The 18,136-nt window shown below is 45.8% G+C and overlaps 1 protein-coding gene across 3 annotated transcripts in view; it reads left to right on the top strand.

The window, feature by feature from the left end:
* TRIM8 (tripartite motif containing 8) overlaps positions 1 to 8,887 on the top strand; it is a 74,552-nt gene extending 65,665 nt beyond the window's left edge. For all 3 annotated transcript variants that reach the window (XM_053306227.1, XM_053306228.1, XM_053306226.1), the window contains exons 5-7: positions 1,602 to 1,633; positions 4,249 to 4,364; positions 7,498 to 8,887. In XM_053306227.1, coding sequence (XP_053162202.1) covers positions 1,602 to 1,633; positions 4,249 to 4,364; positions 7,498 to 8,105 — 756 coding nt within the window. In that variant the 3' untranslated portion in view covers positions 8,106 to 8,887. The remainder of the gene's footprint in view (positions 1 to 1,601; positions 1,634 to 4,248; positions 4,365 to 7,497) is intronic.
* Positions 8,888 to 18,136: the final 9,249 nt, after the last annotated feature.

The raw sequence follows: 18,136 nt of genomic DNA, 5'->3' as shown, positions 1-18,136 counted from the left end.
TCTGGGGCTAATCTCCCCCTCAAGTAGACCAGATGGCCCACTCCTCATTTTAGGAAGATGATATACTCTTGACCTCTTGAATATCACTGTCCCTCAAAAAGAGGCTCTCTAAGTAAATCTCAGCAGCTGATTGACAGGGTATTTACACCCTGCTGGAGTATATCCCTTTAGCTGTCCTGATCCGCCAGTAGTGTTGCAGTTGCACTTGAAGAAGTGTTCCAAGCCAGACCACTGGAGTTTGTTGCAAATGGATATATGTTTTACTGAAGTAATGCAATATGGTCGCCTGGAATTGCCTTTGGATTGGAGGACAAGGGAGGCTGATGGTGCATAGGGCATGTGATTCATTCTACAAGGTAGATATAGTGAAGTGAGATCTGTAACCTCCTATGATCCTGTGCTTCAGAGTTCGTGGGCTGTTATGGCCTCCAGCTGAAATTACGAGTTAATGTCTAGCATCAATATAATGATGGCAAACAAGGTGTTGGACTGAGGTCTGGTCTGGTCTGCAGTTCCCATCTGAATTAGATTTGCTAGCTCTTCATGCCTGGTTGCTTCAGAGAGAATGTAAAGAGCACAAACCAAGGCTGAAGGAGATGGCTGTCGTCATGGCGCCACGCCTCTGTACGAATGAGTCTGCTACCAGCGCTTCAGAGGAGAAGCTCAATCCATAGCAGTGCACACCACCTTCAAAAGCTTGATAAACATGATAGTTTACAAAATACTTTACAAATTCTGGAGTTTTGAATAGCCCTTCCAGCTCCTGTGATCCAGGAGGTGCTAGATTCTGAAATAATACATCTTGAGTATAATAACTTGGCATTTATCTTGCCCTTTTAAAAAGCTGAATTAGATTTGCTTGGTACTTCCTGCCTGGTTGCTTCAGTCCTCATGGATCTCAGAGGTGGAGCTAGAAGGACTATCTAAATCTGTGGTGGAATTCTGTGAAGTATATGCTTAATGGTGGAATTCTGTGCCAGGTAATGTACTCCAGGAGACTTTTGAAGGTGATGTGCACTGCCATAGATTGAGCTTCGTCTCCTCTGAACAGTTAGTGACAGACTCTCTTGTACCATAGAGGAATGGAAATGTGGTGCTAGAGTCATGAAATAATAGATCTTGAGTATAATAATTTGGCAGTTATCTAGCTTTTTAAAGTACTTGAAGAGCTTCACATACATTCTCATTAATCCTTACAATACCCTTGTAAAGTTGTCCAGTTTTATTACCTCCATAAATCAGATCAATGGCCCATCTAACTTAGTACTGTCTACCCTGATTGTCCCTGGCCTCAAGGGTCTTGGGCAGAAGTTGATCTTAACTTGATTGCCTAGGATCTTTTGCTGAGGATTGAACCTGGGATCTTCTGTGTGGAAAACATGTGCCCTGCTCCAAGGTACGGCTCTTTCTAGATACAGCAATGGTATCTTTGAAGCCTAAAGTTACAGCTGTTTTGAAGTGGGCTGGGACCAGAAAGCCATTCTTATAGAACCAATGGGAACAGCAGAGAAGTCCTACAGGACTATATGAGGGGAACTGCTGCAGTGCTGCAAAAAGTCTGTTTGACCGTTTCTGATTCAGTTTTCTCTTTTGCTTCCTAGAATACCAAGTCAGTGAAAATCTTGATGGATAGGTAAGAAACCTATTTTCTATTTGGGTTTGGGTGAAAAGGGGTGCATATGATACAGCAAGCTGTAGAGCCAAGGTCACCAAGGAGTATGTTTGTATAGACGTTCTAAGCTATTGCTCCACCCAGTGCTGCTTATTGCACAATATATTCCAGAAGTGTTCCCTTCTTGTCATATACAGAGATGAAATGGGAGTGATTTTGCTATTGTTAAATTCTGGTATCTCTGTGGTTAGTATTGTATTGGAAAACTGGCGAGAGTTCAGAGCACAGTGACAAGAATGCTCTGAATGTTGGAATAGAAGTCTTGCAGTGAAAGAATTAAGATGCACAATCTGTTTAGTTTCCCAGAAGGAAGGCTAAGAAGAAACCTAATTATAATGTCCAGACACATTCTCTTGGAGAACTCTAGGCGCTAAAGGGATCTTTCATGGATCAAAGAGGGGAGCTGATGATAGGAAGTTAAAGTTATACAAAATCTGGTTAGAAATCAGCACATCTTAATGGGCAATTATAGTCCATCGGACAGGGTGTTCATAGCTTACAAATACCTGAATCAAGACTGGACATTCTTTCAGAGGAGGAAGCCTTGGCCAAACACCACCTCAAGAGACTCTTGCTTCACTCTTGGTTGTGGTCCTGTGCAGGGCCATTCCTAGAGGGATGTGGGGCTTGGGGTGAAGCAGCATGTGCGGGGCCTCCTTAACATTTCATATGATTACAGAATCATACTGATTGATGACATTCTGTGTAAATAGTGTGAGTGGGTTTGTTTGAACATGTCCAACCAGCTTGGACATATAGTGCATTTGTAAGGGGGAAAGTTAAAAGCATAACACATGCCCCTTACTTCACAGTTCTCACTCAGACCTTCTGAACTGCAAACCAACTTGAGCATAGTGCATTTACAAATAAAATAAAGTTTATTCAGCTGTTTATTTACTGTTAGCCCCACTTTTGCTAGGTGTGAAGTACTATATGGATAGAGAGAACTCTTTCTGACAGCTTTACTGCAGTAGGGGAAAATATTAAAAATAAACGCCTTGACCAGTCCACTTCATATTAAATAGACAGAGCTCTCCCACCCTGCCCTATATCTGCTCTACATCAAAGCCCTACGCCAAGCCATTCCAGGATATCTAAAGGGTGGGGCAAAAGCAGTGCTTTACCCCTTTTTTATGAAGGCAAAGGGAAGATTCCTTCACATGGGGATGGAATAATGGTCCAAGAGGAGGCTTCAGTTCCAGAAGGTTTTGTAGTTTTCTGCCATGAAATAAGCCACTTAAAGGGTTTTTTGTGTTGGGTTTAAAAAAAATTCAAAAATGTATTAAAGATCAGATTGTCCAATCCACTTCAAATTAAATATACGGAGCCCTCCCACCCTGCCCGATATCAAAGCCCTATAGCAAGCCATTCCATAAATATACCGGGGAAGGGAGGAGATTACAAAAGGCAAATCCCCTATTGCTGGCTCTGAGGAGGAAGGCACAGGCTCAGCAAACAGCTGCAGGGCAGGGGGTGTGCATAGTGTTCTAGTGGGCAGCCAACGCTGGCCACTCTGCCTCCTTTCTTTGCTGCTGCCTGCCAGCCCCCACTGGAGAGCTTCAGGAAGGCCGGCAGAGAGGCCTCTGGAAAAACCACCTACCTGCCTAACAGCTGATTAGTCAGGTGGAGGGACCTGTAGCCAGCAGCCTGCCCCGGTGCGTGGGGAGCCTTTCAGTGGCAGACAAGCCCCCCGATCCTGGCCAGCCCCATGCTGGCAGGGCACAGAGGCGGCATCTTGGAGCCTGCACTAGCTTCAGGGCAGGGAGGCAGGTGCAAGGCCTGTAGGAGTGTGGGGTTGGGGGTGATTGCCCAGGTCACCCTGCCCTAAGGATGGCCCTGGTCCTATGTTCCTTGGCCATAGACAAAGTGGAGGAAAGCAATGAATGGTGGCTTTGGGTTGCCTTGGGCTCTGGTCTGTATCTCCAAACACAGTGCTTAGGAGGAGAGCCACTATATGCACTAAACCAAGGGTGCACAACTTCAGCCCTCCAGCAGTTGTTGGGCTACAACTCCCACCATCCTTGGCCACTATTATTGGCCACAGTGACTGGGGATGATGGGAGTCGTAATCCAACAACAGCTGGAGGGCTGAAGTTGTGCAGCCTGCACTTTGCTGTTTGAGCATAATACCCAGCCCAAATTTCCAGCCCATAAGAATGCACTATTAACTCAAATCCCTGCTCAGATAGACTGCACAGTTTGGATGGTGGTGGATGAAAGAGGAATCTTGTCGGGGGTGGATGGCATCAAAGGGGAATCTGGGCTTTTTTGAATGAAGTGAAGGAGCCAGAATGCTGGGAGAACATTCAGCTGCAGAACTGGCTTGACTCAGGGCTTAAAGAGGTAGGAGGCTGGGCTGTGCAAGACAAAGCTGGGCAGAACCCCAGTCACGGAGGGACCTCCTAATACTTGAGGCTTCTCCAAAATTAGCCGAGTGTTGGAACTCTAGGGGGGAAACTAAATGGCCTAGTTGGAGATGTTAGAGATGCACAGATGTTTTCCAGCTGCCACTCTTCAGGAGATGGAAGGGAAGTGCAGTACTTCTGTTTATAATATGTTGCCATGCTCCTTTTAAGGACCCAGAACTGCACAGGAGGCAGCCTGCCCCCTCCCAAGATTGGCCACCTCAACTCCAAGCTCTTCCTGAATGAGATTGCCAAGAAGGAAAAACAACTGAGGAAGCTGCTAGAAGGTGAGTAGGGCCTTCCCCCGAGGCTTCCTTCTTGAATGCATGGATGAATCCCTGCTGGCATAAACTGCAGCCTGATTGGGGGAGAATCTCCTCTTGCTTTGTATCGTGCCTGCCTACTTGGCCTTGGAGATGCTTCTCAGTTGTCTTAGTGCAGGGGGTTCCCAACCTGTGACACTCCAGTTGTTGCTGAACTACAACTCCCATCATCCCCAGCTACTATTTAGGGATGATGGGAGTTGTAGTTCAGCAACAGCTGAAGCACCACAGGTTGGGAACCCCTGACTTAGTAGTGGAATGCTTGCCACCAGAAATTCAGATACAGTCTTACAGGGCAGGCCTGGAAAGGAAAGTAGCCTAACCCTAACCCTGGACAGGAAAGTAGATATTGCATGAAATTAGGTTCTCCAGGGCCAAGCCTATTTCTTTTGTATGAGATCTAAGTTTGATTAGTCCCTTGCTATTACCAGCTCCCTTGAGATTAAGGCAAATCTTTAAAACTCCACGGCATTCTGCAAGTGTGTGTGTGTGTGTGTGTGTGAGAGAGAGAGAGAGAGAGAGAGAGAGAGAGAGAGAGAGAGAGAGAGAGAGCTGGAAAAATCGGTCAAGCACTAAGAAGCCCCCACCCCCACTCAGAGGCATGGTTTTAAGAGCAAGAGGGATCCTCCCTAGAGGAGTGCAGTTAGCTGTTTTTTTTAAAAGGGAAACTCCAATCATTGTAGCCTCTCCTTACTTCCTGTCAGAGGAGAGCTGGTCTTGTGGTAGCAAGCATGACTTGTCCCCTAGCTAAGCAAGGTCTGCCCTGGTTACATATGAATGGGAGACTTTATATGTGAGGCACTGTAAGATATTCCCCTTAGTAGGGGATGGGGCCGCTCTGTGAAGAGCAGAAGGTTCCACATTCCCTCCCTGGCATCTCCATCAAGATAGAGCTGAGAGAGATTCCTGCCTGCAACCTTGGTGAAGTCTCTGCCAGTCTAGGTAGACAATACTGAGCTAGATGGACTTTTGGTCCAACTCAGTATATGGCAGCTTCCTATGTTCCTATGTCTCCTAAACATGGGGAAGTTTGAACAGGGCTTGCTTTTGGTTTGTTTCCAATGACTTAGGGAGGTTTGCATGGCAAGGCTTTTGAAACCTACTCTGATATTTCAGGGTGTTTTTCCTCCCCGCCCACCTCGCCTCCCCCCGTAGCTTATCTCTGTCCCCTCCATCTCCTTCCTGCTTCTTGCAGCCCAGACCTTTGGGTATTTTAGATACACCAAACCCTTAGAAGGAACTTGCTTCTGAATCTGTAGGTTTCAGATTGCAACTTTTACACCCCAGTTCTGTCTGTTTACTTGGAAGTAAATCCCACTGAATTAAAACCTGACTAGATTATACCTTTGCATAAGACTTCAGCCTTAGTCTTGCTTTTTGCTCCCCAGTCGGCTCCGTTGCCTCTTGTGTGCCTCCCTACATAGGTCCGGTGCTTGTCAATAACAATTCTAAGTTCCATGACACAAAGAGCGAAGGCTGTCATGGCCTGGGAATTCAAAACAGTTTGATTGGCCAAGGAGGGGAAAGCACAAGAAACAGCGTGTCAGGAGGTAGAAAGGGGAAACTGGGAGATGGGGACAAGGAATCGCAGACCTCTTAGTTCTCGTTTGCAGCTTGCATGTCTGAGGTTATTGCCAAGATGTCTTCAAATCCTCGCCTTGAGTTGCACATTCGGCTTCAAACCACTGGAGAAACTGCAGTGAGAGTCCAGCTCAGTTCTGCCTCGCCCAGGCATAGAAGTTCTCTTCCCTTCCCCTCCCTTCACGTTTGGACTTTGCCAGATTGCTGGACTAGTACACAGAGCATCCCAAGCCAGCTCCTGCCTGGCAAGCAGGATGAGCTCATCCTTGGCCGGTGCAGAGAGCCCACTACATCCAAAGGCTCACCTTGACCTTGCAGTGGCCTAAATGTGGCTGAAATGATGGGAACAGGCAAGGGGGTGAGGAGACTGGAAAGGTTGGCCTGTTACGGGGCTCAGGCATTAGCCCTGTAGGTTCCAAGCCCTCAAAATTCAAGTTTGGAAGCAATCATACCTCCAGACTCTGTTATGCAAATTAAAGAAATACTGCATGTTGGCATAATCTTCAGATTCTTGACAGAGAGAAAAATATGCATATTTCATGCTGTGAAACCTTAGTATGATAAATTATTGAAGTGTATGCAATAAATTCATTTGTTGCATGAACTTAAGGCTCGTGGGCAGCTCTCATCTGAAACAGGAAGTACCTACCTAGAGCATTGCCTGTGTCCTGTAGTGGTTACCAAGTGCTTCACATTCTGCAGATACTCTGTGCAATATTATTTGGTCAACAAGTTGCAAGTTCCAAAGGCCTTCTCTAAATCGGAACCCTCTTGTCCACAACTTCGGGAGGAGAACTGGTCTTGTGGTAGTGGGAATGAATTGTCCCCTTTGCTAAGCAGGGTCCACCTTGATTTGCATTTGGATGGGAGACTACAGGTGAGCACTGTCTTGCTGCAGGATATTCCCTTTAGAGAACTGGGCCGTAGCTCAGTGGAATAGCATCGGTATATTTGCATGCAAAAGATCCCAGGTTAACTCCCTGTCATCTCCAGGTAGGCCTGGGAGAGACCCCTGCCTATAACCTTGGAGAACTGCTGCCAGTTAGTGTAGACCAGGGATTCTCAATGTTGGGTCCCCAAATGTTGTTGAACTTCAACTCCCATAATCCCCAGCCCCAGTGGCCTTTGGTTGGAGTTTATGGGAGTTGAAGTCCAAGAACATCTCGGGGCCCAACATTAAGAATCCCTGGTGTTGACAGTACTGAGCAAGATGGACCAGTGGTCTGACCTATACCTATACCTATAAGGCAGTTTCCTGTATCCTAATCAGAGATGAAATTCCTTAACTTGCTTCAGTGTTAGATTGAACTCTGTGTAGAAACTGGAGAAAAGTCTCTTCCAGCTTTTCTTTTGTCATATCTAGTTGTAAGGCTAGATTTCATGCCAAGGCTTGCATTACTGCTTTGGAAACAAAACTACTAGCCCTTTAGAGGGACTCTCTATTGACCAGTAAATGGAAGGGGCTATGCTAACGTTTTGACAAAGATGACAGCACCTGTTTTTCTGTTTCCTTCAGGTCCCTTCAGCACCCCGGTGCCCTTCCTGCAGAGCATCCCTATGTACCCTTGCAATGTCAGCAACTCAGGAGCCGAGAAACGCAAGCACTCCACAGCTTTCCCAGAAGGCAGCTTCTTGGAGCCGTCCTCGGGACCTGTTGCCAGCCAGTATGTGAGCCAGGGGGCTTCAGCTGGCGAAGGCCAGTCTGCACAACCCATGGTGCCTTGTAGCTCCACCCAGCACATAGTTGGACTCCCCAGCGGCCCCCAGCCGGTTCACTCTGGCTCGATGTTCAACCCGTCTCATTACCCCAACAGCACATCATCTCAGCAGTCCGTGCTGTCTCAGTATGGTGGGCGCAAAATCCTCGTCTGCTCAGTGGACAACTGTTACTGTTCTTCAGTATCCAATCATACCCAGCATCAACCATACCCACGGTCAGGCCACTTTCCCTGGACAGTGTCATCGCAGGAATATTCCCACCCACTCCCACCTGCTCCGTCTGTACCTCAGTCGCTTCCAGGATTGGCAGTGAGAGAATGGATTGATGCATCTCAGCAACATGGACGCCAGGATTTCTATAGAGTTTATGGTCAGCCTTCCACCAAACACTATGTTACCAGTTAACCATCTGGTTTGAATAGAATCTTGTTCCTTTTTGAGACCTTTTTAAAAATCTAGGGGGTTTTTTTTTGGTTGTCGCTTGTTTTTAAATCAAATCAATTTCCATTTATCCCTATCACTTGACAGAGTCAGAGGGGCACTGCTATGATCTCTATTTTTAATTTAATTTTTAAAAATCCTCCCTTGTACCAGGGGTGGGGAGGGGGAAGCTATGGAAGAAATGAACAAGGATTTCAATCAAGCATATACTTCTGGATCATGTGATGTTGCTACTTTCCAGTTTGGAAAACTTTTTAAAGGGACAAATGATCCTTTTCTGTTTTGAAGTCTCTGGGTTCTTTGGTTTTGCTTTTAAAATTCTTTTTCCTTCCCATTTTTAAGAGATGAAAATTTCTATAATTGATTCATTAAGAAAATGACATTTGTAGGTTTTTTTAAAAAGGCTGATTCTTTTTTTGTGTTTAAAAGGCCACGTATCGTGCATATTGGCATTTTTCTTCTTTCAGAGATTTGTAAATACACAATGGCAGGAAATGAAATGCACAAAAAAGGGAAAAGAAACTAAAAAAAAAAAAGAAATAAAAAAAACTGTTAGTTTCCAGGAGGGAAGTGTGCACTAAGATGCACATGTTTCTTCCTGTGTTTCGTTGATGCAACTTCCTCTAACAAGCACTTTGTATTAAAAAAAAGTGGACTTCCTGTTATAAGGCGCAGGTATTTATTCTGTAACCAATTTTAGAACACACACACAAAATATTCAAATAAATGTGATCACTTAGTGCAAATTCCTTGTTCTGCTTTGCCTCCATAGGCACCTCTTCGGCCAACTCCTCGTCTGGGAACAGGGAAATGTTACTCAAACCGAAAGCCGATGCCATTTAAAAATAGATCACACTCTGCTTTATCTGTGTGCTCTCCTTCGAATAATTTAACTAGAAATTCAAAGGTTGGATAAATGTTAATGAGGGATGAGGGTTGGCCAGATATGCTGGGCAGTATTTTGTGCCTTCTAGAGCAGGGGTGAGGCAACCTTGGCTCTCCAGCTGTTGAACTACAAGGCCTATCATCCCCAGCCACAGTTTATGGGATGATGGGAGTTGTAGTTCAACAGCAGGTGGAGAGCCAAGGTTCTTTCTCAGCATTAGCCCTTGTAACTTTGGGAATGTTATACTTAGATTATGTTGGGATATACTGAAACATTAGCTTGAACATGAATTGGTGCAGTAGTGCAGAATGAAAGGTACATGTAACTTAATGGATGCTGCATTTAGAAATGATATACCATGTGTGATATTTGGATTTTACTCCACCTGTTAGATCTTGGTTTTAAAAAATTGAGATTTTCGCATAAAGAAAGATGTAGGGATCTACATGTAGCCTTGACAAGCAATGCAATGTAGAATCTATCTGGCTTCCTAAGAATCTTCGCTTTTTAAAGTCGTTGCAGCAGTGGGCCTGTGGTAGCTGTTCTTTGGAGCACAATTTTTGTTTGATTTTTAAAATCACACTCTCCTTCCAAGGAACTACTAATGCATGTAGTTCTCCTTTTGCATTGGCTTTTATTGAAAACAGTTTTCTGGACCTTGTTGGTAATATATGCAAGAGTAAATGGGTACACCAGAGATACTCTTTCCAAGCCAGTAATGGTTTTGTATACCTCTGTTGTACCATTTAGGCCTCTTTCTAAGCTATTTAGGACTAGGACCAGGGAGACCCAATTTCAAATCCCCATTCAGCCATGATACTTGCTGGGTGACTCTGGGCCAGTCACTTCTCTCTCAGCCTAACCTACTTCACGGGGTTGTTGTGAGGAGAAACTTAAGTATGTAGTATACCGCTCTGGGCTCCTTGGAGGAAGAGATATAAAATATAAATAAATAAAATAAAATAAAACTTTTCCCCCAAGCCAGCATTTAAACCTTCCCTCCCACCCACCCCTTTCATAATGGATTATGATCCACATCCCTCTCACAACCAGGGTGTGGCCAGCTCCTTTTGTAACTATGAAGTTCTTAAAGAACAAGGGTCAATAGTGCTATATAGAGGTTCAGCACTGTAGATGGTAATTAAGCAGAGGGTATAGGTGGAGGACAAATAAAGGCCAAAATCCGATCAAGCTTAGTTTACATGTGTTCTGCCAAAGAGATATGAGAGCACATTGATTTCATTTATATACCACCCACTGGAAAAAAAATGACTGGGTGGTTCACAAAACAAAGCCAAGCCATTTAAAATATTAACAAAACTCATTTAAAAACTACTAATTATTAAGTCAAGCTAAAGAGGTGGGTCTTTATGGCTCTCAAAGGCCTCCAGGGATGATAAACTTTTTATGCCTTCGGGGAGCATCTTCCACAACCTAGGAACAGCTACTGAGAAGGCCCAATCTCAAGTTGCCACCAGATGTACTGGTGGCATCTGAAGACGGATCTCTTCTGATGATCTTCATGAGCAGTGGGGATGTTGCAGAGAAAGAGACATTCTCTCAGATAACCTAGGCCTAAGCTATTCAGGGTCTTAAAGGCAATAACTAGCACCTTATATTTTGTCCAGAAACATACTGGCAGCCAAAGGAACTATTTAAAAACAGATATTGTCTCTCTGGGCTACCCCACAGACCAATCTGGCTGCCACATTTTGGACTAACTGAAGTTTCTGAACTATGTACAAAGGCAGCCCTGTGGGTTGCCTTTGAGCACAAATTAGCAATCCAACCTGGGGGTTACCAGTTGATGCACCACTGTTCTGAGGTCATCCTCTTCAAGGAATGGGCAGAGCTATCATAGCTGTAGCTGATGAAAAACACTCTTGACCATAGCCTCAATCTAAGCTACCAGCATGAGACTAGTGATGTGCCTAGACTGGTCTGGAGGCCATTCTATAAGCCTCCGGACACGGTTCGGTTCGGAAAGATTGGGGTGGGGGGTTCCATTAAGGGCGGGGGGAGGGTTTACTTACCCCTCCCGCACTTTCCACCTTTGGCGCCGTATTTACTTTAGAAATTGGGCGGCAGGATACCTCCCTGCCGCCCCTTTCTCCCCGCTTGGCTGCTCTGACTCCTGTTAGAAATGGGGGGGGGGGACAGGATACCTCCCTGCCGCCCCTTTCTCCCCGCTTGGCTGCTCTGCCTCTGTTAGAAATCGGGGGGGGGGGCAGGATATCGCCCTGCCGCCCCTTTCTCCCCACTTGGCTGCTCCTGTTAGAAATCGGGCGGCAGGATACCTTCCTGCCGCCCCTTTCAAAGGAGCGGCAGGAAGGTATCCTGTCGCCCAATTTCTAACAGGAGCAGCCAAGTGGGGAGAAAGGGGCGGCAGGGCAATATCATGCCCCCCCGATTTCTAACAGAGGCAGAGCAGCCAAGCGGGGAGAAAGGGGCGGCAGGGAGGTATCCTGCCTCCCAATTTCTAAAGTAAATACGGCGCCAAAGGTGGAAAGTGCGGGAGGGGTAAGTAAACCCTCCCCCCACCCTTAATGGACCCCCCCACCCCAGTGCTGGACCGCAGCTCCGCAGTTCCGTGCACACCCCTACATGAGACCAGGCTTCAAAAGCACTCCCAAACTGCATATCTATTTCTGAGGGAGTGTAGCCTCCATCCAGAATAGGAGATTCTATCCTGTTCTCCAGATTATGACCCCCCACAATGAGCACACCCATCTTGCTTTGAGTCAGCTTCGATGTATTGCTCATTCAGCCCATTGCTGCCTGTAGAAAAAGATTAAGGGAGATAATACCATTTCCTGATAATGATGACACGAACAAATGCATCTTGACTGCCTTTTTAAAAGTTGTAAGAGATGGGGAGGCTCTTATTTCAGCAGGAAGTGTGTTCCAAAGCCTTGGGGCAGCAACAGAGAAGGCCGGTCCCTGAGTAGCCACCAGACAAGCCGGTGGTAACTGCAGACAAACCTCGCCTGATGATCTCAATGGGTGGTGTGGTTCATAGTGAAGAATGTGTTCTCTTAAATACCTTGGGCCCAAGCTGTTTAGGGCTTTATAGGTTACAAACAAAACCCTGTATTTTGCCCAGAAACTTATTGGCAACCAGTGTAGATATATTAAGATAGGAGTGATGTGGTCTCTCCAAGATGACCCAGAGGCCAACCTGGCTGGCGCATTCTGGACCAACTGCAGTTTCTGGACTACGTACAAAGGCAGCCCCACATAGAGCGCATTGCATTAGTCTAGTCCGGAGGTAACCAACAGATGTACTACTGTTCTGAAGTCATTTATCTCAAGAAATTGACACAGCTGGCATATCAGCCGAAGCTGATAAAAGGCACCTCTGCCTCAACCTGGGACACCAGGGATAGGTTTGTGTCCAGAAGCACCATTAAGCACCACCGTCTGAAATCTACCTGAGAGATGAGACCAAAACCACTGCTGCAAGGCAATGCCTTCTATCCCCAAATCCCTCAGGCAATCCAGAATGATACTGTGATCAATGGTATTGGAAGCCAGTAAGAGATCCAGAAGAACAGAGCCACACTTTCTCTCAGTTCCCTGGCAAAGGTCATCTATTAGGCCATTAAGGTCATCTCAACCCCATAGCCCACCTAAATCATTTGAAATTGGCCTAGATCATTGGTTTCCTCCAAGACCACTTGGATCTGGTTAGCCGCACCTCCTTGATCATCTTACCCAATCACTGGAGATTGGAGACTGGCTTATTATAGTTCATCACCAGGGGATCTAGGGCAGTTTTCATTAGAGGTCTATAAGGCATCCTGCTCTCCCTCAGTGAGGCATTAATAATGTCATCTAGGCCATCTCCAAATACCTACCTGCAAGATGAAATCAGCCATGTTGGGAAAGATCCAATAAACAGGTGGTAGGCTGTACCACTTCGAAGTACCTTGTCCACATTGTCAGTGGTCACAGATTGAAACAAATCTAATCATACAAGGATTGCTCAACACCCCCAATAACGGACCCTGCTGCAGGAATACTGGACTCCAGATCAACTTAGATGTAGAGATTTTATCTGCAAAATACTCATTAAAAGCATCACAATGAGACATCTCTGAGATTTAGATCAAGCAGAAAAGTTTACACTGGCAAATGTTTCTATGGGAAAATAAATACAGGAGCGTAGCACACCTAGGAGTTGGGAGCCCAGATAAGAGTGGAGCAGCAGAGCAGGAATTAATCAAGAAGCCCAGTTAGTAGCAACCAGCAAAGTGTGCAGCAAATCCAATCAAATGATTGATGGTCAAATGAGGAGCCAACCATTTTCCAGGCTGTTCTTGGACAATCTGAATTTGTTCTTTTTCCCCCTCTTAAGGAAGAAACTCAAAAGGGCTTCAAACACTCTTTACCTCAAAGTAGAGGCCACTTCCTGGCACAAAGTGATTTTGATTTGATACTTGAGATATGAGGAACACCCCCCCAATATCATTCTAGTCTACCACTCAAGTCTAGAAAATGAGGGCTGAGAGCTGTATATCTGGAGGAAGCTGAAGTCTCCAAAAACAACTTTACAAGTCCCAGCCACCCTACTGAGTCACTCTTCTCATGTCTTCCTTCAGCTTCTCCCATATTAGGGATGTGCATGGAACCGGTTCGGAGGCCCTTAATGGGCCTCCAAGCCAGTCCGGTCCAATGGCGGGGGTGTCTAGCTTTAAGAGCAGGGGAAGGTGCACTTACCCCTCCTGCCGTTTTTGCCCCCCACAATGTGCGCGCAGGCACGTCCGAAACTTCCGGTCCTATCTGGGCAACGGGGCGGCAGGGAGGTATGCTGCCACCCTGATGGGCTTTTTAAAAAATGGATGCCAACAGGAGGAAAGTGGCGGGAGGGGTAAGTGCACTCTCCCCCCGCTCTTAAAGCAGTACCCCCACCATGGTTCTGTGCACATCCCTATTCCATATGTTCTATCTCCTTTCCATCGCCTTCCCTATTGCCGTCATAGCTACATGGAATGTCTGTCTTCAGAGGCAGGATCTCTTTGCATAAGACAGACTGCAGAGAAATAGGGCATGCTGTCGCCTCCCTCTCCTGCTTGTAAGCTTCCTAGAGGCATTTCGCTGGTCACTCTTAGAGACAAGAGGGCTAGACTTGATGGAAACATGAAATGCCCTGGGCCAAATACAAGGCAGAGATTAGATCTTAGCCCCAAACATGAAACCTTCCCTCTGACCCAACATTTGCTGCTGTAACATCTACTTTGCAAAAGGCAAACTAGCAAGGCTGAGACGTGTGATTTGCTGAAAGCCACAAAAAGAACATTACAGGCCCCAAATTGTAACAGAGGTGGGGACTGACCCCAAGCATCTAAATAATTTCCCCTTCGGTTAACCTTAGCCAATGTTCATTTTTCAGATCTTCCAATTGATCCAAAATCCATTTCCCCCCTCTGCTCCTTCTGCCAAAAGAAAGGAGAAATCCTAGCATTTCATTCATCCAGCTCTGTCCCCACCTTCAGTCTTAACCCAGATCTTAAAGCTCTGGGCTCAGTCTCCAGCAAAAAATGGTAGGAAAATTAATGGCACTGAAATTCAAAATAAATGAGTAGCTTGACCAGTCAACAGCACCCACCATGCCAGGATGAACCAGCTTGCTGCCTCCATCATTCCAATATTGGACTGAGACCATTGGTGCATGTAATCTGGTATTGTCTTGTCTGACAGGTACCTCTTCAGGATCTCAGCCAGAGCTCCTTCCCAGCTCTGCTACCTAAGAAATTTTATTTAATAGGAGATCCCAGAAGTTGAACTTGAAATATCTTGCATGCAAAGCTCTCTGATGATCAACACTGCAGCCACCAAGGGGGAATTCAAATACATCTATAGGGGAAGATAGAGTGTGAACCCATGCTACAGATGGAGCCCACAAACATCCTAATTTAATTAGTTTTTATGCATGTACACTGATTTTTCTTTTGTTCTGTGTCCCAGAAATGGCAGTTATCTGAATTATGGGTGGGTTTTATTTTGGAGGGTAGGATTTTAAATTTGTTGTCCTTAAGACAGCAGTTAAGCATGTTGTACACACTTGTAAAATAATCCACAGTTATATCCAGGACTCTGCTGTGACAGTATCATTAATTTGTATTCTCCATCTGGTATGTCTAGAAAAGTTTGAAGGGGCAATGATTCCTAGACATTGATAGACCAAAGTGGTAATCTACCTAAATTCATCTTGTTAGGAGTTCCCCAGTTGCAGAAACTTGAGGACAGTAGTTCTTGTCATCACTAAAATAATATCCCCCACCCCCGCCCCATAACTTAGGAACTTGATATATTCATGCTAATTCAATAACATGTGGTTTTAACTTTTTGTATAATACAAAAATGCACTGCATCTTCATGTTAGCAGATCTTAAGGTGGTGGGGTGTGTGCATTTTTCGTTGACCATTTTGAGCTAGGTTTTCAAATTGCTAAGGTGAGAACATGCTCAGTGGGGGCTGGTGAGTCAGAATATGAAATGTGGCCAAAAACAGAAGTGTATGGGTTCAGATTGCTGCTTCTTACTCCAAATACATACCTTTACATTCCCTCAGGTAGTTGTGACTAAGGACAGCTGGGAACCTGCTTACTGCAAAGGGGCTGGTGAGACCAGGGAGTGAATGAGTGGGAGGAGCCATTGCTACCTTCTCTCTTGAGGCATTGGAAGATGTCAAGTTATATAGCAGAGATGCAAGTCTAGGGTCCAAACGAGAGGCCCATTCAGACATTATGTTCAATACTTGTACAATGGGTGTTCACAGGTACAGATCATAGGAACATAGGAAACTGCCATATACTGAGTCAGACCATTGGTCTATCTAGCTCAGTATTGCCTTCACAGACTGGCAGCGGCTTCTCCAAGGTTGCAGGCAGGAATCTCTCTCAGCCCTATCTTGGAGAAGCCAGGGAGGGAACTTGAAACCTTCTGCTCTTCCCAGAGTGGCTTCATCCCCTGAGGGGAATGTCTTGCAGTGCTCACACATCAAGTCTCCCATTCATATGCAACCAGGGCAGACCCTGCTTAGCTATGGGGACAAGTCATGCTTGCTACCACAAGTCCAGCTCTTGTCATTCACAAGACAGGTACAGAAGTACACTTGCTACCTGTACCATGCACTTGAAGGGCCAGTATCCAAGTTCACTTTTAAAACGAACACAGGTACAGTCATTCACACAAACACATGTATGAGTGTACCAACACCTGTACACTCATACAGCATAAAGTCTGCATCAGACTAAGATGTGATGGTAAAAGACCTCTCATTTTTAATGCAGCACTGCACCAATTGCATGGTATGTGGTGTGGGGGCCAGTGGTCTAACCTAAGGGGCATGTGGGTTAAGGGGTGCTGAAGCCTCCCCTGCCCACAGCTCCCTGCAGTCTCATAGGAACGACCATTGGTCCACCCAGTTCAGTAGTGTGTATGCAGACTGGCAGTGGCTTCACCAAGGTTTCAAGGTGGAGTCTTTCCCAGCCCTACCTGAACGGAAGATGCCTGAGAGTGAACTGGAACTTCCTGCATGCAAAGCAGATGCTCTTCCACAGAGGTTTCCTCCCCTCAACTAGACTGATACTGGAAGTGCGCCTGGCTCCCTATAACAGGAGAGGGACATGTGGCAGTCATGGGGAGGGCATTGAGCATCCCACCCTCAACACACAAACACATCCATTTGGGTTTTAATTCCTACTTTATACATCATAGGGGTAGAGTTGCTTTTAAAGAGACAGGCCTTGCATTCAGAGATTCAGGCCTCTTTGGTTAGAAGCTTTCATATGCATCTGTAAGATCTGGTGTGGCTTGGAGTGGTGTGTCCGGTGCCTTTTTCAGCTGTATTGCAATGGGATAAAATGAAGTAACCTGCTGCTTCACACATGACCTACTCTTGTGCAGAGATTAAACACAATATTTTGCCATGAGCATATCGCTGTGCATATTTTTATGCATATCACACAAAAGAAACCCCACCAAACACCAGAACAAGTGTTTGGCCCTTTATAAAACCATTGCTGACACACTGGTGGGAAAGTGACATGTTCCTTTTAGCACTGAAAGAAAATCAGAACAAGAGCCATTACTGAACAGGGTGAGGTTTCTCTATCACACAGGGGATTGTGTATTTCAGCATGTAGTACTATTTCACAATTTATTGCTTATTCCAAAACTGCATGGGAAAGGTCATAATTCCAACTTGACTCATGTAAAATGCATTAAATCCAGTGCTGGTTTAAATCTGCTCCCAGCAACAGACTGTTCTCATCTAAGTGGTTTAGTATTGCCTCAATGGGCAAAATCAGTGAGAAAGCACTGATTCTAGACTGGATCAATAGATCACCAACTTAAGAACATCAGAACAGCCCTGCTGGATCAGGCCCAAGGCCAATCTAGTCCAGAATCCTGTTTCACACAGTGGCCCCCCCACCAGATGCCTCTGGGAAGACCACAGGCAAGAGCTGAGGGCATGCCCCTCTCTCCCCTACTGTTGCTCCCCTGCAACCGGTATTTAGGCCTCTTAGGCTGGAGGTGGCCTATAGCCCTCAGACTAGTAGCCCTTGATAGACTTATTCTCCATGAATTTATCTAAGCCCTTCTTAAAACCATCCAGGCTGGAGTCTGTCCCCACATCTTGTGGCAAATAATTTCATAGGTTGATTATATGTTGTGTGAAAAAGTACTTCTTTTTGTCAGTCCTAAATTTCTTGGCAATCAGTTTCGTGGGATGACCCCTGGTTCTAGTGTTATGCGAGAGGGAGGAAAATGTATCTCTCTCCACCATGCATAATTCTATAGACCTATATCATATCACCCCGTTGGTAGTCTTTTTTTTAAACTAAAATGTCCCAGGTGTTGTAGCCTCGCCTCATGAGGAAGGTGCTCTGTGGAGGCTAGAACCAAGCCACTGCCAGCCTGCACTGCTGTGGGGGAGTGCTGGTGAGGTTTAGACAAGCCACCACTGCTGCACCACCACCAAAGCCAGTAAGGTGCCCTATCACTGCCCCCCCCACCAGCTGCCCTTTTAAAGGTGGTTCTGACCATCTTCTTTTTCGACAGAGGCTTCCATGTCTTTAACAGCTGCATGCTTGTGAGAAATT

Source organism: Hemicordylus capensis, chromosome 3 (assembly GCF_027244095.1).
Source record: "Hemicordylus capensis ecotype Gifberg chromosome 3, rHemCap1.1.pri, whole genome shotgun sequence".
Lineage (NCBI taxonomy): Eukaryota > Metazoa > Chordata > Lepidosauria > Squamata > Cordylidae > Hemicordylus > Hemicordylus capensis.
This window is presented reverse-complemented; position numbering and strand designations above follow the sequence as displayed.